At 49.4% G+C, this 22,102-nt stretch overlaps 10 protein-coding genes across 10 annotated transcripts; 6 read left to right on the top strand and 4 right to left on the bottom strand.

Moving 5' to 3' along the window:
• Positions 1 to 327: 327 nt before the first annotated feature.
• Positions 328 to 2,339, top strand: BKA55DRAFT_592393 (kinase-like domain-containing protein; the record flags this gene model as incomplete). The annotated part of the gene is made up of 4 exons (XM_046195385.1): positions 328 to 1,147; positions 1,199 to 1,498; positions 1,549 to 1,930; positions 1,982 to 2,339. 4 exons carry the CDS (start codon positions 328 to 330, stop codon positions 2,337 to 2,339), a joined length of 1,860 nt encoding a protein of 619 aa, XP_046052401.1.
• A 547-nt stretch (positions 2,340 to 2,886) lies between these two features.
• Positions 2,887 to 4,861, top strand: BKA55DRAFT_563043 (uncharacterized protein). The gene has a single exon (XM_046192356.1). The coding sequence runs from the start codon at positions 3,354 to 3,356 to the stop codon at positions 4,752 to 4,754; it is 1,401 nt and encodes a 466-aa protein (XP_046052400.1). The 5' UTR covers positions 2,887 to 3,353; the 3' UTR covers positions 4,755 to 4,861.
• BKA55DRAFT_563042 (uncharacterized protein) lies at positions 4,862 to 6,515 on the bottom strand. The gene has a single exon (XM_046192355.1). It carries the CDS (start codon positions 6,450 to 6,452, stop codon positions 4,953 to 4,955), a length of 1,500 nt encoding a protein of 499 aa, XP_046052399.1. The 5' UTR covers positions 6,453 to 6,515; the 3' UTR covers positions 4,862 to 4,952.
• A 283-nt stretch (positions 6,516 to 6,798) lies between these two features.
• BKA55DRAFT_505413 (uncharacterized protein) lies at positions 6,799 to 8,521 on the bottom strand (the record flags this gene model as incomplete). Its single annotated transcript, XM_046187182.1, has 2 exons — positions 6,799 to 8,059; positions 8,109 to 8,521. The coding sequence occupies 2 exons, from the start codon at positions 8,519 to 8,521 to the stop codon at positions 6,799 to 6,801; spliced, it is 1,674 nt and encodes a 557-aa protein (XP_046052398.1).
• A 286-nt stretch (positions 8,522 to 8,807) lies between these two features.
• BKA55DRAFT_505780 (uncharacterized protein) lies at positions 8,808 to 11,307 on the top strand (the record flags this gene model as incomplete). The annotated part of the gene is made up of 2 exons (XM_046187218.1): positions 8,808 to 9,015; positions 9,065 to 11,307. 2 exons carry the CDS (start codon positions 8,808 to 8,810, stop codon positions 11,305 to 11,307), a joined length of 2,451 nt encoding a protein of 816 aa, XP_046052397.1.
• Positions 11,308 to 12,342: 1,035 nt separating this feature from the next.
• BKA55DRAFT_537376 (uncharacterized protein) lies at positions 12,343 to 12,722 on the bottom strand (the record flags this gene model as incomplete). Its single annotated transcript, XM_046189905.1, has 2 exons — positions 12,343 to 12,444; positions 12,522 to 12,722. 2 exons carry the CDS (start codon positions 12,720 to 12,722, stop codon positions 12,343 to 12,345), a joined length of 303 nt encoding a protein of 100 aa, XP_046052396.1.
• A 778-nt stretch (positions 12,723 to 13,500) lies between these two features.
• On the top strand, positions 13,501 to 14,352 carry BKA55DRAFT_537375 (uncharacterized protein; the record flags this gene model as incomplete). Its single annotated transcript, XM_046189904.1, has 1 exon — positions 13,501 to 14,352. One exon carries the CDS (start codon positions 13,501 to 13,503, stop codon positions 14,350 to 14,352), a length of 852 nt encoding a protein of 283 aa, XP_046052395.1.
• Positions 14,353 to 14,926: 574 nt separating this feature from the next.
• On the top strand, positions 14,927 to 17,501 carry BKA55DRAFT_563034 (uncharacterized protein). The gene is made up of 3 exons (XM_046192354.1): positions 14,927 to 15,533; positions 15,604 to 16,890; positions 16,943 to 17,501. The coding sequence occupies exons 1-3, from the start codon at positions 15,372 to 15,374 to the stop codon at positions 17,300 to 17,302; spliced, it is 1,809 nt and encodes a 602-aa protein (XP_046052394.1). The 5' UTR covers positions 14,927 to 15,371; the 3' UTR covers positions 17,303 to 17,501.
• A 173-nt stretch (positions 17,502 to 17,674) lies between these two features.
• On the top strand, positions 17,675 to 19,686 carry BKA55DRAFT_304070 (DNA polymerase III, clamp loader complex, gamma/delta/delta subunit). Its single transcript, XM_046185608.1, has one exon. It carries the CDS (start codon positions 17,847 to 17,849, stop codon positions 19,506 to 19,508), a length of 1,662 nt encoding a protein of 553 aa, XP_046052393.1. The 5' UTR covers positions 17,675 to 17,846; the 3' UTR covers positions 19,509 to 19,686.
• A 315-nt stretch (positions 19,687 to 20,001) lies between these two features.
• Positions 20,002 to 21,098, bottom strand: BKA55DRAFT_687978 (uncharacterized protein; the record flags this gene model as incomplete). Its single annotated transcript, XM_046199149.1, has 3 exons — positions 20,002 to 20,036; positions 20,089 to 20,448; positions 20,498 to 21,098. The coding sequence occupies 3 exons, from the start codon at positions 21,096 to 21,098 to the stop codon at positions 20,002 to 20,004; spliced, it is 996 nt and encodes a 331-aa protein (XP_046052392.1).
• Positions 21,099 to 22,102: the final 1,004 nt, after the last annotated feature.

Here is a 22,102-nt window from a genome sequence, read left to right as displayed (position 1 = left end):
GTGTCTTCTTCCTCCCTTTTCTTCTTCAACAACAGTAGTGTTGCTCTAAGCTCCCCTGTTACTTCTTTCTCTCAACAAGGTAGCTTCGTCTACTCATCAGTCCCGACACTTATACGTATCTCGCTACAAGGCCGCGACTTCAACAACGCGCAACAACAACCCCTTCGTCGATCTTCTACCCGCCTCGATCAACATCAAACCGAAACCGTTCTCTCGCCTCCCAATTATTTATTTCGTCGAATATGGAAGCGAATCTCTAGTCGAACACCCGCCAAAGCTGTTTTCGTCCCCACCAATCCAAACGTTTCCGATAACGTTACCGTCGCTATGCCGTCTCAAAAGACCTCCAATGGCCCCGGCCAGGTGAGCCATCGCCTGCGCAATTTCTTCCGCATGAACACTGGAGGTAGCACCGGCAGTGCTTCTAGCGATAAGGAGAAGGAGAAGGAGAAGGAAAAGGGTTCGGCTGCCACCACTCCCGATCCCTCGAAATCCCGTCATACCAAGTTTTTTAGCAATACCGTTGGCCGTCTGCGCGCGCACACCGTCGCTAGCGAGGGTAACCAGCTGGAGGAAGCCATGAGTCCTACGGCACATGCGAACCCTTATTTCGCCCATCAAGGCCAACCAGGATTGCGTCACCACAATTCCGACTCTGTTCCCCCGAGCCCCCCCGATACACCGAGTCTCAAGGTTCAAGGTCCCGATGGTGCCCCTGCAAACGATCAGACTACCAGTGAAACCAAGGAAGAACTTGCCCGGAGACTTAGAAGAGTCGCCAGTGCACCCAATGCCCAGGGCCTGTTCTCCAAAAACGATCCCAACAATGAGCGCCCCGCGACTGCCGAGCTTGGCAAGGATCCTCTCCTCACAAGTTCAGGCGCACTGGGTCTCATTGAGACTGCCAAGGCTCTGGAGGCCGAGGACAAGGCCAAGCATGCCAGTTCTGACGATGTTCTTGCTGCTCTTCCTGCCCCTAATCTGGGCATGGCTTTCCGCCGAACCTATAGTTCCAATTCTATCAAGGTTCGAAATGTTGAAGTTAGCCCTTCCAGCTTCGACAAGATCAAGCTTATTGGAAAGGGAGATGTTGGAAAGGTGTACCTCGTAAGGGAGAAGAAGAGCAGCAGGCTTTACGCCATGAAGAGTATGTCCATCACTCACGTCTCGCATTGCGACAACGGCTAACTAGCTACAGTACTAAGCAAGAAGGAAATGATCAAGCGCAACAAGATTAAGCGAGCTTTGGCAGAGCAGGAAATTCTTGCGACAAGTAACCATCCGTTCATTGTCACATTATATCACTCTTTCCAGTCAGAAGATTACCTATACCTGTGTATGGAGTACTGTAGTGGCGGCGAGTTCTTCCGCGCTCTGCAAACACGACCTGGAAAATGCATTCCTGAAGAGGATGCTCGATTCTACGCCGCCGAAGTGACAGCAGCACTGGAATACTTGCATCTTATGGGTTTCATTTACCGAGACCTGAAGCCTGAGAGTATGTTGAGAAGCCGTGCTTACAAATCTGCCGCTGACCCTTTGTGATAGACATTCTCCTGCACCAATCGGGCCATATCATGCTTTCAGACTTCGATTTGTCCAAGCAGTCAGACCCTGGTGGCAAGCCGACCATGATCGTCGGCAAGAACGGAGCCCGTACCGACGCCCTACCAACTATCGACACTCGTTCATGTATCGCTAACTTCCGCACAAATTCTTTTGTTGGTACAGAAGAGTACATTGCGCCAGAAGTGATTAAGGGCAGCGGTCACACAAGTGCGGTCGATTGGTGGACATTGGGTATCCTTATTTACGAAATGCTTTACGGAACAACGCCCTTCAAGGGCAAGAACCGAAATGCAACTTTCGCAAATATCCTTAGAGAGGATATTCCATTCCCCGACCATGCTGGTGCACCACAAATCTCCAAGTAAGTCCTAAATGGAAACTCACTAAACCACTGTTTCTAACCAAGTCACAGCCTTTGCAAGTCTTTGATAAGGAAACTACTCATCAAGGATGAGAACCGACGACTGGGCGCCCGAGCTGGCGCATCAGATATCAAGGCGCATCCATTCTTCAGGACGACACAATGGGCACTCATTCGACACCAAAAACCACCGATTGTTCCTCATGCCGGCCGAGGAGTTGATACAGTCAACTTCCGAAACGTCAAGGAAAGCGAGAGTGTCGACTTATCAGGATCAAGAGCGATGAACTTGAAGGGAGTTCCGTTGGATAGCGGACTGGCAACTCCAGGTGGCGAAATTGCCGACCCGTTCCTCGAGTTCAACAGTGTCACTCTGCATCACGATGGTGACGACGATCATCACCGTTAAGTTTGAGTCTCCGAATGCGACATTTGAGGTTCCGGAGTTCGAAATATTGTTATTGATAGTTGACCTCTGATCATGGATTGGACATGTTGCCGCACGTATACGCACGGGGTTATGATCTGAGATTCTTGCACTGGGGCGTCTATTCTTTTATTCAGCGTTATTTGACACATACTTTGCACTCGACACTCCTTTGGGCGATTGCTTGTAAGAGGGGAGAGGAAGAAAGAAACCACGAAAGGCAGAAGAGATGAGAGAAGCAGACAACGAAAGGGGACAGAAAACAGAAGCGGAGGGTAGAGAAATGAAAGAGACGAAAGAGAGGAAGTCTCAGCATCCTATGATTTGCCGCTGTTAAAATGGTGTCTGGTCTGGCGTTTCGGGAAGAGCGGGAAAGAAGTCATGTTATGTAAAGTTACCGTTCAACAAAGATGACGAGCCATGCGCGAACGAAGGCTAGCTTATAGAACCACAGGGATGATTTTTGACGGTGTCTTGAGTGATACGAGTTGAGGCAATTCACCAATATACCAACCATAAGCCAAGCCACATCACAAGTCGACGGTAACTAAGCAGAGTTCATCTATCTGACTTGACAGGTGTTTATGTAATATTCCTTTCACAGGTGAATACGTCGCGTGTTGAGGTTATTTCACGGTCTGGGTCATCTGGGCTTAAGGACTCGGCACATGACCACACTTAGACACTTGCTGATGGAGGCGCAGGGGAACATCTGCCTAACTGAGATCCTTCAGGACCCCTAAATTCTGAGATAAAAGGAGTTTTTGCCTGCAAAATTATGGAGACAAAATGCCTTGAGAACTTCTCGCATGACGGTAGTTGTGTTCATGGGGTCGGGTAGAAGATAGTGCTGAAAGACTCAAAAGAGTGAAACTCCCCCGAATTCGAGTTGGCATGGTCTCAGAAACACATTAGCAGTAGTTTCGACTAGCTTGAGTCTCATTTGATATTTAATCCAGCGATTTCAGTCGCTTCAGAGAGAGTATACAAATCCCGATGTCACGACTACGCCCGGCTTCCGAGCCCCGACACCGGACCCGGCGCTCATCGGATCGGGCCATTCCCGTCGCCGCAAGGCCACAACATTCTAGGCCGTATCTTCTCGAATGGAGTACACAAAATTGTCGGCAGAAAGAAATTCTCAATGTTGAAGAGTTTCAAGATGAGATGGTGGCGGTGGAAAGGCCCGGTTGGCGCAAGTTGGCTATTGTAAGAGGTGAATGTGATATGGGTGTTCTATTAGGGATGGAGTTGGAAAAGAGAAAGGGAGGATGGGTTTGGGAGTTCCCTGAGACTGAGATAAGAAGAAGGAAACCTGAAGAGGAGGATAATGATGCGAAAGAGAAAGATGGCGATGACGAGTCTGATGAGGATGAGGGAATCAGAATATGTCGTGCATCACTCATGGTCAAGGAACGACCCCCTATTCTTCTCCTTGATGGTCTTCCATTTCGAATATCCTCAAGACCTTACCGACCTTCAAGAGTACCAAGTAATACACGTCCAGACGGCAAAACATCAGGGAAGCGTCCTCCAAAGCGATCCGGTCTAGAAGACTCCCTCTGGGAAGCCCTGGTCGATATCCGCCCAATAGAGGATCTAGTGGCAGAGCTCATCTACGACATGTGGCTACAGAAACTCGACTCATTACCGCCTCTCGGATCCGACTCCGTGGATGTTCAGTGGACCATCGCGCGAGCCCTTGAAACCAATGCAGATATCACAAGAAGCATGGAGCGACGAGGAGAGTTCAGTACGATAACGGCCGCCGACTGGTCAAATCTTGCAGAACGTCTACAAAGGCGTATACAGCTTTCTGTGACAGTTGCGCTCCAAGCTCAAGCCCAACAAGCCCAGGACGACCCCAAAGATTCAAACTCGAGAAGTCTGGATCGAATAGCATATCTGGGAGGTCTCTTGCTTCCCCTGACGGTTGTATCAGGCATCCTGTCGATTGAAAACTCATATGGTCCGGAAGGCAAATCATTTTGGGTGTTCTGGCTTGCATCAGGACTTTCTTCCCTCCTCGCCATCCTCATCATCTACGCAGATCATCTGCGAACATTGGATGTGTGGATGGAAGTTGCAGCAAGTGAGATTCTGGACTTGGACCACAACAAACGGTTCCAAGCCAATAGAATACCGCACAGACGAGAGTATTATAGTAGCGGTGATCCCGAACGGGGAGAGGCCAAGTTGACGACTGCATCAGGCGGAGGTGTGTATGTTGTGCAGCACCGAAGAGATGGGACTAGAGGCAAAGCGTGGAGGAGAGGAGAGTTGGGTTGGGTGGGGGCGATGAAGAAGATGTCAGGATGGTATCGATGGAGAGGAAGTCCAGGGATGGAGTTCAGGATGCCTGGTTGGGAGAAGACGGTGAAGAACTTGGTGTGGTGATAAGATATTTGTCTCAAGACTTCTCAGGATAGACTGTAAAGAGGCTATAAAAGACAGGGTTTTGTATTCAATAGATAGATCACGCCTTGCGTTTCATATTAAATAAGATATCAAGATTTCATAGCAATTATGCCTCCGTCATATTCTCCATTCGTACACGCACGCAATCAAAGCCATGCTTCATCCATCATTTCAAACTTACACACGATCCACGCTCGAACGACGTCCACCAAGACCAATCTTTTCTTTGCCATCCATCCATGGCTGCAGACACTCGGGAATTGTGACAGTCTTTGCCTCCTCATCCCATCCATTCTCCAGAATAGCTGCTATCACACGAGGAACAGCCAGGGCAGTACCGTTGGATGTCCAGGGGAATGCGAGCTTTCCATCAATACGTGTTCGTGTGCCGAGGCGGCGGGTTTGGTAGTCAGTGCACATGCTAGCTGATGTGACTTCACCCCAGTTGTCGCGACGGCTGGGGAAGAAAGCTTCCATGTCGATCTTGCGGGTCGCTGATGCGCCGAGGTCGTGGGAGGGCATAGAGAGGATACGGCAGTAAAGACCAAGTGAAGAGAGAATCTCGGTCTGCAAGTCGAGCATCTCGTCAAAGAGTTCCTGAGCGGCATCCTCATCTGGTGTTGTCCAAGCGAACATTTCCACCTTGGTGAACTCATGTACGCGGTATAGACCCTTGGTATCGGCACCACGGGCTCCAGCTTCGGCGCGATAGCAGCGAGAGACAGCAACTCTCTTGAGAGGTAGGTCTTCGGAATCAAGGGTAGTATTGGCCTTCATTCCTGCGAGGGCAATTTCAGAGGTTCCAGTGAGGCACATCTCAGGGACACCGCGCTCCGCGTCTTCAGCTGACTGGGCAATAGTGTAGACTTGCTGCTCGCCGTTTAGATCGCGAGGCTGAAATCCACAGGCTGCGCCAATGTGACTGTAGACCATGCTAGGAGGTGAGACTTGTGTCCAGCCATGACGAGTTGCGACAGCGAGGGCATATTGAACCAAAGCTTGCTCCAGTTGAGCAGCCTCTCCAAGTAGATAATACCAACCCCAACCGGAAGCAGTAGCAGCGCCAGCAAAATCAAAGATACCAAGCTCAGAACCGATGTGAACATGAGATCGCCAGATTTTATCCTCAGGTGATTCCTTAAAAGTGGGCGGGTCGTTGATATAGCTCATAACCTCAAAATCACTTCCCTTTGGGGTATCAGGATGAGTGAGATTAGGTAACTCGAGCGCCAATTCCTCCATTTGCGTAACAGCCTGCGATTCTCCCTTTTCGATCGCCGAAAGATCCTGTTTGAGTTGCCGCGCCTCCTCTTGGATCTGCTCACGGGTCAATTGGCGCACTTCCTTCAAATCCTCATCATCGCTGCTCGTCGCCGGATTCGCAAGTTGTCTCCTCAACAAATTCGACCTCTCACGCAAAGCACGACCTTGTCGCTGAAGATCCTGCCATCTCGCATGAAGTTCTAGAATTTTAGCTGGGTTTTGCGCCTGATTGCGATAATTGCGCTCCACGCAAGTCTGCTGATAAAGTTCTGCGTGTTGTCTGATATGCTTGATATCGACGATGGGTTTGGGCGCTGAAGGAGGTCGCTTTACATCTGCGAAACTGCGAGCCAATAGGGGATTGAGCCTCGGGTGTAGAGCGCGACACCGTAGGCGCGATAATGTCCTGTTCATGGTGGATGTTGAATTGGTGAGCAGCTCATATGAAGCATGACTGAGGTACTAAGTTAGACTGCCTGATCAGCGAGTTTGGAGCTTGACGTCGGCTGCCGAAGCTTAACAGTGGAGAGCTTGCTTAATGCAATTACCCGAGCGAATAGACTACGGACCATCGCGGAATAGGACATCAACTTTCAAGTAGGTATTCATTCTTGGCAAAGAGACGAACATTGCAATTGGACCAATTAAGTTGATCTCATAGTAAAATCGGGTATTTGGTTGCCTACCTTATCTAGTTGTCCGCACCACCAACATATTCCTCATTTCATGTCATGATATTCCTCTCTCAGCGTTGAACCTCCTACAGGTAGCCCCATACGCCCAGAGTCCAGTTTCCGTGATGTCCTCCACCTCCTCGAGCATATCCTCCTGCCTGCACGCTCTGTCTGTGCTGTGCCTTGAAGTCCACTTCGCTAGGTCGAGAAGCTCCATTGGCACCTTGTAGTAGCCACGACTCGCGATCAATAATCGCCATGGCAGGAATCTTTAACTGACAGAGTAGGCTACCTCCAATCCAGGGACCAAGAGTATGAATCGCTCGGATTTGGCCCTTGAATTGTGGAATTGCAGCCCGCTGTCGCACAACCTTGGCTTCTATCGGGTCGTGCTCTGGCTTGGCATCGGCTGCTTTCTTGGGAGATTTGCGTTGCTCATCTTCACCTGGCGATGAGGATGGGGAGCCTTCTGTTGGAGAAGTGGTGCTGGACTGTTGATGGATCCTAGCACTATTACGATGTTTGTCCACAACCTTTCCGAACACTGGCTCCCATCCTCTCTTGTTGACGATCGCTGTGAGATCGTCGATAATTCGTTGTTTGATGCCCAAGATATTGGAGCATCCTCCCGTGAACATTATGCGTGACATGCAAATTGCTCGGACATCCAGTGGTAGTTGTAAAAGATGTCTATACAATAGCAGGTGCAGCGGTAATTCATCGTCGTCAAATGTCGCTCGGTCTGCTGAAGGGTCGAAGAAGGTATCGTCGCAAACTTCGGCAAGTTTCTCGAAGGGAAGCTCCACTGTCAATGGACGACGACTTGTATTGATGGGTATTTGGGCGACCCCTGTTGGAACACCAGCTTGCGCCGACTCAGCCTCGATCTCTTCTTGCTCGTCAACTGTTTCCAGCTGAGTTGACTGCCGTTGAGATGATCGGAATTCTGACGGCTTGCACCACATCAAACGACACATGATGTCTTCGCATTCCTCAAAGCTGATGGCTCTTTGTTTGGTGGCATCATGTTCTCCTGGTATCAATGGCTCGATGGTTTTGTAAAGTGCGTCTAAAAGTACTCTGCCACCTCGGACTGTGCGTGTGGTCTTGACTTCCCGGTATTCATAGACACTGGCGATGACGGTTTCTGCCCAACCCATATCTATCACCAAGGCGGATCGGACACCTGCTGAGATGGCTGACATAGATGGTGTTGACATGAGAGAGATAGTTGGTGCCTGAAATCTGCTGAACAGCGTATCCAAAGTGGCTGTCAACAGTGGTAGAGGTACTCCAGAGTCCAAGACTAACCCAAGTCTTCGTGGTCTGGAGTCGATGAGCAAGTATCTGTATGCATGTAAGCAACTATCCCTTATGAGTTTTAAGCAAGACAAACTTTGAGAAGGCATCGTGCAGCACACGCTCCAGCTTGTCCTGATACAGTCCAAGTTCTAAATCTCTCAGATCATATCGCCAAAATTCATGTTCCTTTGACCATTGCAGTCCAGGTGACCGTTTCGGTTGCTGCCAGCCTCTAAAGTCTCCTGCCCGCCTTTGATCTTCAGGGCTGCATTGAAGAATCACTCTCGGGGATGTGTCGCCCGCAAATCCAACTCTGATATGGCGTGAGCCCAGCTCAACAATGATGAACTCATCATCGGCGCGGATAGTCGATGGTGAGCCATAGGATGAAATAACAGAAGAACGATTCGGGGTATGTGGAGTAGAGGGGCCTGGCCCCTGAGGAGGACCTCCACGGATACTAGCCACGCTTCGATGAGCAAGTGTAGATCCAGTCCCAGAGGCCATCGCGAAGTGAGATGGATTCTTCTGTGTTTCCTGCTTCTTCCCTTTGTTCGATGTTGGCGATGAGATGCCCTGGTCAGGGCGTAACCATGTAACTTAACGCTGGTTGGTTGATGTATTATTTGAAGTCGGCGTTTCTAGCGCCGATCTGCCGCCTTCACTGGCTAAGAAAACAGTGGTTTCTGGTAACCGCAGCGACGTGGGGCAACCTTGGAACCGTGAATTTCAACCTACATCATCGACTATCAAATCAGGAGAGTTTGAAGCGGATTGCTTCATGGTCTTTCTGATGTTCAAATGGGTATCAAGGGGTAAGAATTATTTGCTATATACTGCGAAATGTCAGGCTAATATCTACAGGATCTACCAGGAGGTGGGCGAAGGCGAGCGAGTGGCCTTACTGAAACTCGCCGCCGAGTCACTAGAGAAGCAGGGACGGCCTTTACGAATAGCTATTGATATTGCGATTTGGCAATTCCAAAATCAGGCGGCGCAAGGTATATCACAGCCACTGAAATACTGGAGCGCTTCTCTAACAACGGTCAGGCGGCACGAACCCCGAAATTCGAACTTTATTCTACCGACTCGTTCGTCTACTGGCCTGTCCAGTCGAACCTATCTTCGTTTTTGACGGTCCATACAAGCCTGCGGTCAAGCGAAACAAGAAATCCGGACGAGGCGACTCCTTCGCCAATGCACAAGCGAAACGATTGATTCGACTATTCGGCTGTAACACCCACGATGCGCCAGGAGAAGCTGAGGCGGAGTGCGCCCTGCTACAGAAGTACGGCATTGTAGACATGGTCCTAACAGAGGATGTTGACGCTCTGATGTTTGGGTGCACCAAAATGCTGCGACAGTGGTCACCAGCATCAAAACGCGACAAAACACCTACACATGTCTCTCTGTTTGATACGGAGAAGATGAAGCTTGATCAGCATGGCTTGGATCGCGAGGGCATGGTTCTGGTTGCTTTGATGAGCGGCGGTGACTACGATCCTAACGGGCTCCCCGGCTGTGGAATCAAAGTGGCTGTTGAGGCTGCCAAAGCTGGCTTTGGTAGAGATCTCTGCCGGCTGAAGGCTGTGGACAAAGAAGGAACCACAGCTTGGAGAAATTCCCTAATACATGAGCTTCGCACCAACGAGAATGGTCATTTCAAAAGGAAGAACAAGGCCTTGGCGATACCAGAAACTTTCCCAGACTTCAAGGTTCTACGTTACTACACACATCCCGTTGTGTCTCCAGGACAAAGTATAGACGAGATCCGAGAGAAGGTTCACTTCAAAAGAGAGATACAATTTGAGGATCTAAGAGAGTTCACGAGAGAGGTCTTCGGCTGGGATTACAGAGTTGGCGCTCTCAAGTTCATCAAGGTGCTTTCTCATGCAGTGCTCGTCCAGAAGCTGCAAGCTCTAGCAGGACACGACAACGCGGACTACGTCAAAGGAATTGCAGGGTTTAGATCCGATCTCAAGAATGACTTGGTGTCACAAGTTCGCATACAGCACATTCCAAGCGAAATTGTTCCCATAGACTTGTCCAAAGAGGAAGATGAAAAGATAGTACAAGCCCGAGGGGGGCTGGCACTGAACAGCGATGACGAAATCGAAGACGCGGAGAACATTGAGGAATCCACGGCGAAACGACAGCCGGCCCCTTTTAACCCTTCAGCGCGGCAAGGTGTTTGGGCATTGGAAATATTGGCAAAGTCGAGAATACCAGAGGTGTTTGCAGATGCTCAGGTGATGCAAAAGGCTGCAGAGAAAAAGAAACAGCAAGCAAAGGAACCCAAAACGAAAGCAACAAGGTCCAAGCCTGGTCCGAAGTCGGGTATGCCTGCTGGCGCGCTTAACAAGTTTGTGCGAGCAAGCAAGCCTCATACTGTCTGTACGGTAACTTCCAAGGGGGTGCCCAAAGAGAACGAAATTATCACCTCACCGATCCGACCGACAACATCCCGTCGCTTGCGAATACCGTCACCTCTGGAGCCAAGTAAGCAACCTACGTCAACCTCGGGTAGCACCGTCAGGCAGACAACAACCCCTTGGACACTTGCCAGCTCACAGGTGACTCCTAGGACACGAAAGCCTGCAAATGAACAGCAAGCGATTATTATCACATCTAGCCCGCCCTGTGCAGCAGACTCGCCTCCCCTTTCGCCTTCGCCACGGCCAAGGACTCGTGTGCCTGCCTCTCACAACTCACCTAACACACTGCGTACGATTCCTTCGTCGAGTGGTTCTCCGCAAAGGCTGAAAGACTCGGCATTGAATGCGAGACGCACGAGACCACCGACTTCTTCTCAGTTTTCTCAGTCATCTCAGCCTCCCAAGATGAAGCAGATGTCCATGGACATGTTCACAAAAAAGTCCAAGAACACGATTTCGTCCCAGACTTCTGTTTCAAAATCTGCACTCCCAGCTCCCAAACAACACCAACCAAAATCTCAACCGAGATTCGATGATGACTTTGATAGTGACTCGTCAACCGATCTTGCTCCCCTCTCCTCCCTCATCTCACGCTCCTCTGCATCCCCTAACAAACGGCAACAATCATCCCTCCCACCAGATCGAAACGCAACCCCAAGTCCTGCTCCTGTGCGGAAGAAGAAGTTGCTCATCCCAAAGGCCAGTGCCGTGGGTTTCTATGAGGAGGTGGAGGTTGATGCCGAAGAGCGCGACGAGCTGATGGCTAGGGAGACAGCAGCTCTAGAGCGCAGAGGAGTTCAGGCTAAGATTTTTCGGACGAGCGATGTTGGATTCATAGACTTGACGCAGGATGATTAAGGGCATATATACACGAAGCAGCATGGGAATGGCGTTTTCAGGTTCAGTTTTAGGCGTTATATAGCGGATAGCATACTGACGATCCATCACTTCTAGCATCGTTACGAAGAATCGAATCAAATATATTCATTTACAGTGTTGCGCAATTTATAAGTTTCAGCGCCATGTTACTCGGTATGTACAGACATGGACGCTGATGCATTACCTCTGTAATTATGTCACCTCTGACATTTTCCGCAACCTTGTTTTGTAAAAGTTACCGGAAGCTCTTAAGATATAAGACAAGTGCACATAGATTTTCATTTACATGCACTTCCATTTAATAAAATTGATTTACTTTTGCAGTTCCTTATGTCGTTTCCGAGACCTGGCAGCAAGATCCAGGGTAGCTGAAAAGTTGAGTTTGCGAGCGAGGCTTAGATATATAATCCAGAACATTCATTCGCCAGCTCCAGCTTTTATTTGCGAGTGTATTCTTGGAATGATAGGCCGTTGCAGCAAGTAATTGCAAAAGCATCTAAAGTTAAAGTAAATTGGAGATACAGAAATAACCTCAACTCGCTTATCAGAGTCAGGTTTGTGAGAACCATGAATACAGCCCTACGGGATAGATGCTATTTCTGACTCCAGCGCTTACACCTGGTTGATCAAAAATAGCATCGCGGCTAAGGCTTCGTTTGACAGAACACAAGCGCCTGGCTGGGTCTGTGGCCTGGCAATAAGCGACCCTAGCATACGAAAACGAGATCCGGCTTGTTTTTTGAGGTTTGCTTGAGCGAGCTGGAAGATGAGAGAACCTTTTCAAAACTTGGCCGCGAGCTGAAATCAGTTTTCAGTTTGAGTTCCAACGTATTGGGGGCTTGTTACAGGTCGTTTGTTTGAGCCCTTACTATTCAAGATACGGAACCAGTGTAGCACATTAACAGTAATAATTCCATCCTGAACTATCGGATATATTGTTCATGTGTATCTGAACAATTTAATGAATCAAGTTCTTTGCACATTTCATGACTCCAGCTCTCTTTTATTCTATCATCATGAAGCCTCTGGTCTGCTGTATTTCAGTGGAGACCATTCTCTAGGCCACTTAACGTTGGTCTTGAGACCCACGTAGAGCCCCGGCTCGTAGCGCAAGGCCTGAAACAACGTTTCGACACAGCACAGCCAATCGTGCTCCATCTCAACCCCAGTCTTGAGATTCAAATATAGCAAACCATCCAGCGATGGCGCCCAACGTTCAAGACGACAGCGCTTGCAGATGAAATCGCACGAGCACCAGACTTAGGCGCTGAGCTGGGTCGACTGGTCTGAGTCGCTGCGACCTGTTGCTGCCCATCGGGGCCCTCCACACAGAGCAAGGAACCGCTGAAACCGAGTCTGAATAGCAGCAGCTCGCGGCCAGACTTGGCGGCCATGACACGGCAGCGCTGATGGTTCTCTGCAATTCTGACACTATTGACTGCCCGAGTGGAGCCCAACATCAGAGTAAATCGTTGACGCGATTCGATGCGGGAAAATATCGAATCGTGAGTCGCCTCCCTTTTGGTTGGCTCTCTAGCTTCACATCCATGCCATGACGAGAAACTCCGGCTTCGCTTGGTCGATGGTGCATGCAGGGGCCAACCAAAGTTTGTTCTGCATGTCGCATCGTTTCTAACAAAGAGTGTGATTGATGTGTGCATATGCAGTCGCTCTTAAAGTCTGCTTGTGCCAGCTGTTCAGGTGGCAAACCCCTCTCCCTTCTCCTATTGTTCTTCGTTCATTCAAAGCCCAACAATGGTGTTCGATCGCCTTCATTGACCTATTTCCTATCATTAACCTTCTCTTCTTTGACTACCTATTGTTCACTTATTGACTGTTCGGACTGGTTCCAATATCACATACCCTTCTCATTTGTGCAAACATCGACTCACTTATATACCAACTCGTTGATAACTTTCACTTACACAACCCAACAAACTTCACTTCACTGTCGTGTCTATATCTTCGATTCAAAGTTTCTACACAACTCAAATATCACACACTTGACTTCAAAGTAAGTACTGAGCTGCCTATAACACGAAAGTCCTCGTCTAACCACTTCTCCTAGCTTCCTTCCCTCCTTATAAAACTTCATCTCAATCTTTTCGACCTCAGTCGTAACTTAAACAACATTTCATTCATTTTTACCTACCAAATACGCCATCGCCCGTTATGTTCGGATCCAGTCAACGAGCCTGGGGTCCAGGCATGATTATCCTCCAGATCCTGCGTGTTTTCACGATTATCAGCCTCCTGACCGCCGGCGCCTCTTGTTGGATCCTCATCATCAAGATCAACACCTCCAAAGGCTGGTTCTTTTTCGAGGCGCTCTCTCTCGCGATGATGAGCTCAGCCACCATTTTCCTGATCATTTCCGAATTGCCCTTCTGCAGAGCGTATTTCGCCAATCATTGGCCCGCGTTCTCCGATAACCACGGCCTCTTCTGGCTTGGAATCGGTCTGCTGCTTATTGGGACGAACCTCCTTGGCAAGCTCAATTCGTCAGACTATGGTCGTGATGATTTGGGTCTTCCTTTTTGGCGACTCATCATTGCCGCTGGCATCTTGACCTGCACCTTCGGCATCATGAACCTCATCTGCACTTTCATCTTTCGCGGTGTTAACGTCAATGCTCGCAAGATCCGGTCTAATGGATCTCTCGCGGACGATGAATCGTTCGGCAAACCCCAGTCTAACTACAGCGCTTCATTTGCTAATGAAGACCGACCCAAGAATGCTTTCAAGAGATTCTTCTGGGACAGGAAGAGCGAGCCCACACCCCGACGACCTACCATAAGTCAACCTATTACTCGTGACCGTGACCTTGAGCGCAACGCTCCTCCTCCCCCTCACTATGAGCATCAAGAACCCTCCTCCCTCAGCCGACAGTCACACGACTCAGGCGAAGATCGCCGCAGCCCCATCGTCCCCGAAGTTCGTCGCCCAGATACAGCTCTGCACCCGATTAACATTCGCCCGCATAGCCCAAGCATGTACTCGGAGGCACACATGTCTCGATTCTAGGAAGAAGCGGCGCGCAAATAGGAGAAAGTGCGGAAAGAAGCGGAGGAGAAGCAATCGGCACAAGCCCTCAAGACGGTCAATGAGACTGTGAAGAACAAGGAGAATGTGAAGTGCAGCTCGGAAAGTTGTAACTGCAAAGATTGCGTGCGTGAAGGAAAAAAGATAGGAAGGCGTTAAGGCATTAGGAGTCAGCGATACCACGTTTTGGATTTACGGCTTTCGTTATTTGTTTGCTAGCAGATTATCTTGCTTAACTTAGTTTGTAACCATTTTAACAAATCATGTTCAAACTCAAATTGTGTTTCTAAGGTCAATATTCATAAGGTTCAGGTTTGCAGAGACTTGTTTCTCCTTATCCCGATGTTTGTAAAGTTATGAACAGACCTTATATTAAAGTGACTATGTAGTTATGTCGACAACCTGAAATTCAGGAGAACTACGTTGAGTTTCTGTTGGTTGAAGTTCAGAATGAGTTCAGCGCATTCGAAGCTTACACGGAAACCTTCTGGGGCATCACGCGCCTTGACTTTATTTGTAAGCCCACAAGGAACAAACGAATGCCTGAGGGAGTAAACCTTGAAAATCGTAAATTTAAAGGCGGGCTGACACCCATTATATGCAGCTCATTTTCGTTCTTTCTTTTTATTTCAGAGACAACCTATTAATCAATAGTCAATACAAAGAACACACAATCCTTACGCAACAATAAAGACTTTTGGTACAAAAATAGATCCAAGAATAGCTGTGCGTTCAGGGGACCTGTTTTAAAAGCTGGCTTCTTTCTTTGGCCTTTTCTATTCAGGAGAATCAAGTCCGTTTGTTGCTTTTTCTTGCATTTGAATCGCGACTATTATTGAGTGGAGCCTCAGGCATCCGCATCGTTGTTCCAGTCCAGACCCGACCCGACGCCAGCGGGTTCTGTAGCCTATCGCTAGCTTGACCTGTGCCTAGCCCAATCATCACCATCACCATCACTTTACCTCACACGACCAGTTGCGCTCGTCTCCATCACCGCCATCATGTCTGGAGACTCTGCTGAGGTGGCGGAGGATTACCGCATGGCCCTGGAGGATCTATCCTCTAACATGCGCTTCGAGATTAGCAACCTGACAGTCATTGCTCGTGAGAATACTGAACATGCCCTAGCTATCGCTGAAGTTTTGCAACAACACATCCTTAAGGTAGGTTGGAATCTTGATGCGCAATGTGTATGCGCACGAACAATTCGATCTAATGCTAACTCCCGTGTAGGCGCCACCGAACAAGAAACTTCCAGCTCTGTACGTACTCGACTCGATCGTGAAGAATGTCGGCACACCATACACTCTCTACTTCGGCCGCAATCTCTTCAAGACCTTTATGGAATCATACGCAGTAGTCGATCAACCAGTTCGCCGAAAAATGGAGGAGATGCTTAGAACATGGAAGGAGCCTGTTCCTGGGTCAATGGACAGCAGGCCTGTCTTTTCGCACGAGTTGGTGCGTCCTATTGAGAATGCACTCTTGAAGGCACGCGCCGTAAGCATGCCCCAAGCGGGAATGATGCCTGGGCGATCGCGATCTGCCGTGCCCCATCGTGATACTCCGACACCGCCTGGGATGAGATACCCTCCAGGCCATCCAGCCCAGCAATACACTTCAAATGGAGGACAGTCATTGAGCAATGACATTCGGAATCTAATTGTTGCCATGCAGGCGGAAGCCTCGCGCAATCCCCAAGATGTTGGTGTTCAGACTAGATTAAGAGCACTTCATGACCTGCAGGGCATTGTGAACAGCACTAGCTTGCCTCCGGATCAGCTTGAGCTCATTAAGAAACAAGTAACTGAACTTGCTGCCGTAAACATGATGGCGCCTCTGACTCAAAGGCCTGCACCTACTCCTCCTGTGCCCGTTCAAGCACGCCCTATGCCTCCAGTGTCCGTAGCCCTCCCTCCGTCTGCAGCTCCGGCTCCGGCGCAAGAAGGTGTGACGCTTGATGCGCTCTTGGGCAAGGGAGCCTTGGCCGCCTTGATGGCAAGACAGTCGGCTACACCTTCGAGCTCGACACCAACTCCTCAGCCGCCGCAGGTTCATCCTGAACCGCCAAAGCCACCTATGCCAAACATATCTGCAATGCCAAACATGGCCCCTATGCCCGCAATGTCGATACCTACGATACCTGGGATGACTCCAATGCCTTTGATGTCCCAGACACCGACACCAGCGCCCGCAGCAAATGCAGCTCCTTGGAGTCTTCTTGATCAACTACGAAAGTCAGGCTTACTCCCTCCTGCGCCTGCAGCAACACCAACGCCAGTTCCAGTACAAGGCGGTATCAATGTGGCCGCTCTCAAACAGCCATGTCAGCCTTCTTTGATCAGGGCACTACATAACGACCTGGGCCAACCTTGTACCCAATGCGGTAGACGGTTTCGAGACGACCCAGTTGGAAAGAAGCAGAAGATTGCTCATATGGACTGGCATTTCCGTGTCCACCAGCGAACCAACGAAGCCGAGAAGCGAGGTATGCACCGGAGTTGGTACGTTGATCAACGCGTAAGTCACAACACTACCTCCTCAGAATACAAAATTACTAACAACAACACAGGACTGGTTAAAGTCAAGAGAAGTCGTCGACGTCGACCACCTCCCCACAACTGAAGATGTTGCCGCTCAGGCCTCCAAGGCATCCGAGGCTGCTAAACCAAAGTACATCCTCGTTCCTGATGCATCTCGCCGCATCAACACTGTTTGTCCAATCTGCCAGGACAAGTTTGAGAACAAATGGCTCGATACGGCACAAGAATGGGTATGGCTAGACACAGTTCTAGTCGGCGACCGAGCATATCACGCATCATGTCATGCAGAAGCAACACGAGACCGTGAAAACACCCCAGTATTAGGCAAACGCAAGGCCGAAACAAGCATAGCATCACCTAAAGTGCGGTCACTCAAGACATCAGCTTAAATAAATCGAACATTGGCACAGCATTGATATACAAATACATATCGGCTTGGCGGCACAGGCGTTATGGAATGAGCATGAAAGGGATTGGTGGTCGTTGAAGCATTATCACGGAGTTATGTTAAGGGTTTTTAGTAATTCAGTCAACCGGGCTATTGAAATGGTTGTCGCCATAGTCAAAATAAACCAATGTAATCTTTTGATTCCATGTTGTCTATAACGTGTCGTGAAATGTCGTGTGAATTGATGGTAGTAGTAGTACAGGCTAACAAATACCGATTATACGGATCCGAGAGCGGCCCGTTGTTCGGGGATTGGTCCCCACGATTTTGAACACGGACTTGAACGCGTTCTAGTTAGTTCAGGTACGGTCCACTCTATTTTATTCACTTGGTCGAGTCTTAGCTTTCACCTCGTAGCTTCATTCCATGCATGACCCTAATCTATCAACCAACCGACGACAACTCACCACAACGTCCACTACCAAGTCGCATAGCAAAGCAAACTCTCCCTCAGTGATTCGGTGATCGGCACGACTACAGCGACCATGGCGGTCGACTGCCCCATCTGCAACAAGCCCGTTAAACCCTCCGAGATCAACAACCACATCGACTCAGGATGCGAGAGCTTCATAATAGACAAAGAGAAGGCCCCAACACCGCCGCAATCACAGACACCACAAAGCAACTCTCAAAAACGAAACGCTTCTAACTTCTTCTCCACGCCCGCGCCAAAACGACAAGCTGCCTCTGAGAACCGAATAGCGACTCCTGTCAACGGAGCATTACAGCCTATAGCAGGGAAGAAGAGGACTTTTGAAGAGGGCCCTGGCGATGGGGTCGCAAGCTCCAAGAATGCAGAAGATACGACGAACGGCGAGAATGTCAACGGAACGAGTACTTGGTCTCCAAATACTGAACAAGATGGAAGGGTAGTGAAGAAGACAAAGACACAACGAGCTGCGCCCTTAGCCGAACGAATGCGACCACGAAACCTCGACGAAGTATGCGGACAAGATCTAGTCGGACCAAATGGTGTGCTGCGCTCTCTTATCGAATCGAACCAAGTACCCTCGATGATTCTATGGGGTGCTTCAGGCACAGGAAAGACGACAATAGCACGATGTATCGCTCGTATGGTCGGCAGTCGTTTCATTGAGCTCAATGCGACAAGTACGGGAGTCAGCGAGTGCAAGAAATACTTCCAAGAGGCGATGAATGATCTTGCTCTTACTGGTCGTAAGACTATAATGTTCTGCGATGAGATCCACCGCTTCAATAAGGCTCAGCAGGATGTCTTTCTCAAGCCTGTTGAGGCCGGAACTGTGACGCTCATTGGTGCGACAACAGAGAACCCTTCTTTCAAAGTGGCGAATGCTTTGCTCTCTCGATGTCGTACGTTCACGTTACAGTCTCTTACAACAGAGGATGTAGTGCGCATTTTGCAGCGGGCGATCAAGGAGGAAGAATCAGTTTATCCGCAAACATCGTTATTGGACGAAGCTATGGTGGCCTACCTGGCACGCTTTGCGGATGGTGATGCTCGCACTGCCTTGAACCTCCTGGAGCTCGCCCTTTCGCTCACAACTCGCGAGGGTATCACACAAGAAGATATAAAGGCTGCTCTTACCAAGACTCTCGTTTACGACCGTGCAGGCGATCAACATTATGATACAATTTCTGCTTTCCATAAGTCAGTCCGTGGAAACGATGCAGATGCGGCACTCTACTATCTTGCTCGCATGCTCCAATCCGGCGAAGACCCCTTATTCATCGCTCGCCGCATGGTTGTCATCGCCTCTGAAGACGTTGGTCTGGCGGATAACACCCTCCTGCCACTTGCTACCGCGACCTACACAGCTACACAACAAATCGGCATGCCAGAAGCTAGGATACCTCTGGCACACTGCACCGTCGCGCTATGTAATGCGCCCAAGAGCACCAAGGCCTACCGTGCTCTGAACAACGCATACGCAGCTCTGCGCGAACCAGGTGTAGCCGGCCTTCCTGTACCTTTACATTTACGTAATGCTCCTACAAGACTCATGCGTGACATGGGATATGGCGCTGAGTACAAGTATCCACCAAATTACCGTGATGGACAGGTGAAGCAGACATATCTACCGGACGAACTTGTTGGACGTCGGTTTGTTGAGGACCGGGATCTAGGAACAGAGGTTGATCCAGATCTTGAGATGGGCGGAACATAATTATATGGACGGAATCTGGAATAGACTGGATGCATAAGGAAATGGATAAAAAGCTTGGTTTTGCATCGTCTCAGGAGTAAGGATAAGGTTGGCTACCCCCAGGGGTTTATAATATTGTACTATAAATGTTGTACCATAGAGACTTGGAAACAGAGACTATAATTACCTCTGTGCTTCTTGTTGGCATGCCTGTTCTCTGTCTTGGGTGATACAAGATCAAAGGCGCGTACGTTACAGAATAATGAATTCCAGGTATAGCAACTTCGCCAAATATTACAAGTTGTCATAAGTTCTCCCATAAAGCTTTGTCCCATTAAACTACCTAAACCGATCTTCAAACCCGTGAAGATTTTATCAGCCATCTAGGCCAGGTACCCAAACATAATCCCAGTCGTCTAAAACCCATAAATGGTACATTCAAGTAATAAGATATTCAACTCAAATCGTCCTCCGTGGTATCAACACCTCCAAGTATTTCATGTCATTGCCCAACTTAAACTACACTGTCCAACTTGTAAGGCATGGCACCTAGAGAACCGTTAGTGTTTGGTATCATGTCAAAGAGTGGAAGATGACTTACCACCCATGCCGCCAAATGAATTAATGCCTTGGGCCTGAGCTGGGAATCCACCAGCTGAGCAGGAGACCATGCACACACAGCTGCCATCGCCACCGATGACACCCTTTCCAGGGACAACTCCTGTGGCATCAGGAGCTGCGGGAGCGGCAGGAGCAGGGGGTGCAGCCTCAGCAGGCTTGGACTCAGCAGGAGGAGCGGGAGGTGCAGGGGCAGCATCGCCGCCTGTGATGGGAGTAGCCTTGCCATCACCATTCTGTTGGATGGCCATCTCCTTGAACTTGGCCTGAGTCTTCTCAGCAGTAGGGTTGATGGAGAAGACCATACCCTTTCCACAGTGGTTGGCTTGCTTGCAGTAGAACCCTTCAAAGGTTAGTGTGAGAATCAGGATACTATCGGGTTTGTGACTTACAGAGAGGAGTGTCAACCATGACTTGCATAGCGACTTGGGGAGGAGGAGAGACAGTGTTGTTGGGATTGGCCATGAAACCAGAGTCCATACCACCCTCGAGAAGAGCACAGGGCTTGTCGAAACCAGACTGAGAGACGGTGTGGTTCTGTGACAGGAACTCGAAGACAACAGTGTCGCCAATGGGGATATCGTGAAGCTCCTCAGGCTGGTAAACTAGACCTCCTGGACCACCAACAGTGACAGTGTGCTGAGCAGGGGCTGCAGGAGTAGCAACGGCCTCTCCTCCCTTGGTGACGGTCTGAGTAACTGTGACCTTCTCGTTGATGGTGGTTGTCTCGGCACCAGCTCCAGGGTTCGCCCAGATGATGATGATCTCGGTCTTGGAGATCTTGTGACCTCCCTGAACGATCTTCTTGTGCCCACTGAGCACCTCTGCAGGAAGAGCGTGTGCGGGCATGCCCTCTACAGGCACAGCCTCAGCGGGTACAGCTTCAGCAGGCATAGGATGATCCCGTCGTTCAGGCTGAGCAAAGTCGAGGAAACGCGCCATGGTCAAGGGCGCAAAGGCGGCGGCCACGGCCAGACTAGTTGAAACTTTCATGATGTTTAACTTGAGGGTATTAAAGTAGAAAAGGAAAAGGATTGCGAGTTGTTCGGGCCAGAGACGAGATGAGATCGATCTAGCGATTAAGAGACTAAGTAATAATGAAGAGGGCCTGCCTTCAAAGAAAGGAATTCTCGAGTGCAAAAAGAATGAAGCACAAGAAACAATTGAGAAAGAGATGGAGATATGGGGATGGGATGTTTGTTGACAGTCGTGGTACTGCTGTGCCCTTATTATACCTTGCTTCTCATGAGCCAAACTGTTTAAACAACCGCCTGTAACCCCCTTGAAAAGACAAGCCCTCAAACACATTTTCGAAACACGGCCGCTGAAGAAGCCGAATCTTAGCTTTGCTCGCTTCGGTCAGTCTAGATCCGATCATCATCAACAGGTCCCCCTATGAAACGCTTGTTGATGCGGGGGTGGTCTCTGTGACAGGTCCGTCTCGGATCACGTTTGGTGTTTTGGAGTTTTACCCTTTTGCGCTGTACCTAGTGCCAAGCGAATAACATGCGACACATAATGATTGGGGTGGTTTCTTACGTAGCGACCAGTATAGGCCTAATGCGCTTAACTAAGTCTATATAGGGTCGTATCAACGACCGATAACAGGGGCTGTTTTTGTTAGTGGTGAGACGTCAAAGAGACAGGTCCGACAAAGCCAAGAACGGGACTTGGCTACTCCGTGCGTGCTCAGAGTCCAAGGCCCAGCCACCTGAGGTTTCTATTATACCAGAATTACAGTATGATATCGTTGACGCGATGCTCACTGAAGCCAAGAAGGGCCAAGCTATTAAATACACTTATACTCGCCGTTTGAGCGGCACGGAGGCCGTTTCACCATTGATCGTCAACGGTGAGGTTTCATCGACATAGTCTCGTCCGCGATAGACCCTTAGCACAGCAATTCGGACGAGAAAAGTTTATCTTCTTGACAGGGTTTGAGACCTAATATGTGACCTACCTTAATCGCTTTGCGTATATCATTGGTGTTGCTATGG

This window comes from Fusarium redolens (assembly GCF_020744475.1).
Source record: "Fusarium redolens strain MPI-CAGE-AT-0023 chromosome Unknown BKA55scaffold_5, whole genome shotgun sequence".
Classification (NCBI taxonomy): Eukaryota; Fungi; Ascomycota; class Sordariomycetes; order Hypocreales; family Nectriaceae; genus Fusarium; species Fusarium redolens.
Note: the sequence above shows the minus strand (reverse complement) of the source record. Positions and strands in the feature narration are given on the sequence as shown.

Bases quoted from the DNA above. Each gene is read 5' to 3' on its own strand.
- BKA55DRAFT_563042 (XM_046192355.1), bottom strand. From the start codon at position 6,452: ATGAACAGGACATTATCGCGCCTACGGTGTCGCGCTCTACACCCGAGG.
- BKA55DRAFT_563043 (XM_046192356.1), top strand. From the start codon at position 3,354: ATGTCACGACTACGCCCGGCTTCCGAGCCCCGACACCGGACCCGGCGC.
- BKA55DRAFT_563034 (XM_046192354.1), top strand. From the start codon at position 15,372: ATGTCTGGAGACTCTGCTGAGGTGGCGGAGGATTACCGCATGGCCCTG. The intron at 15,534-15,603 runs GTAGGTTGGAAT...ACTCCCGTGTAG, and splicing joins TGCAACAACACATCCTTAAG to GCGCCACCGAACAAGAAACT. The intron at 16,891-16,942 runs GTAAGTCACAAC...ACAACAACACAG, and splicing joins GTTGGTACGTTGATCAACGC to GACTGGTTAAAGTCAAGAGA.
- BKA55DRAFT_304070 (XM_046185608.1), top strand. From the start codon at position 17,847: ATGGCGGTCGACTGCCCCATCTGCAACAAGCCCGTTAAACCCTCCGAG.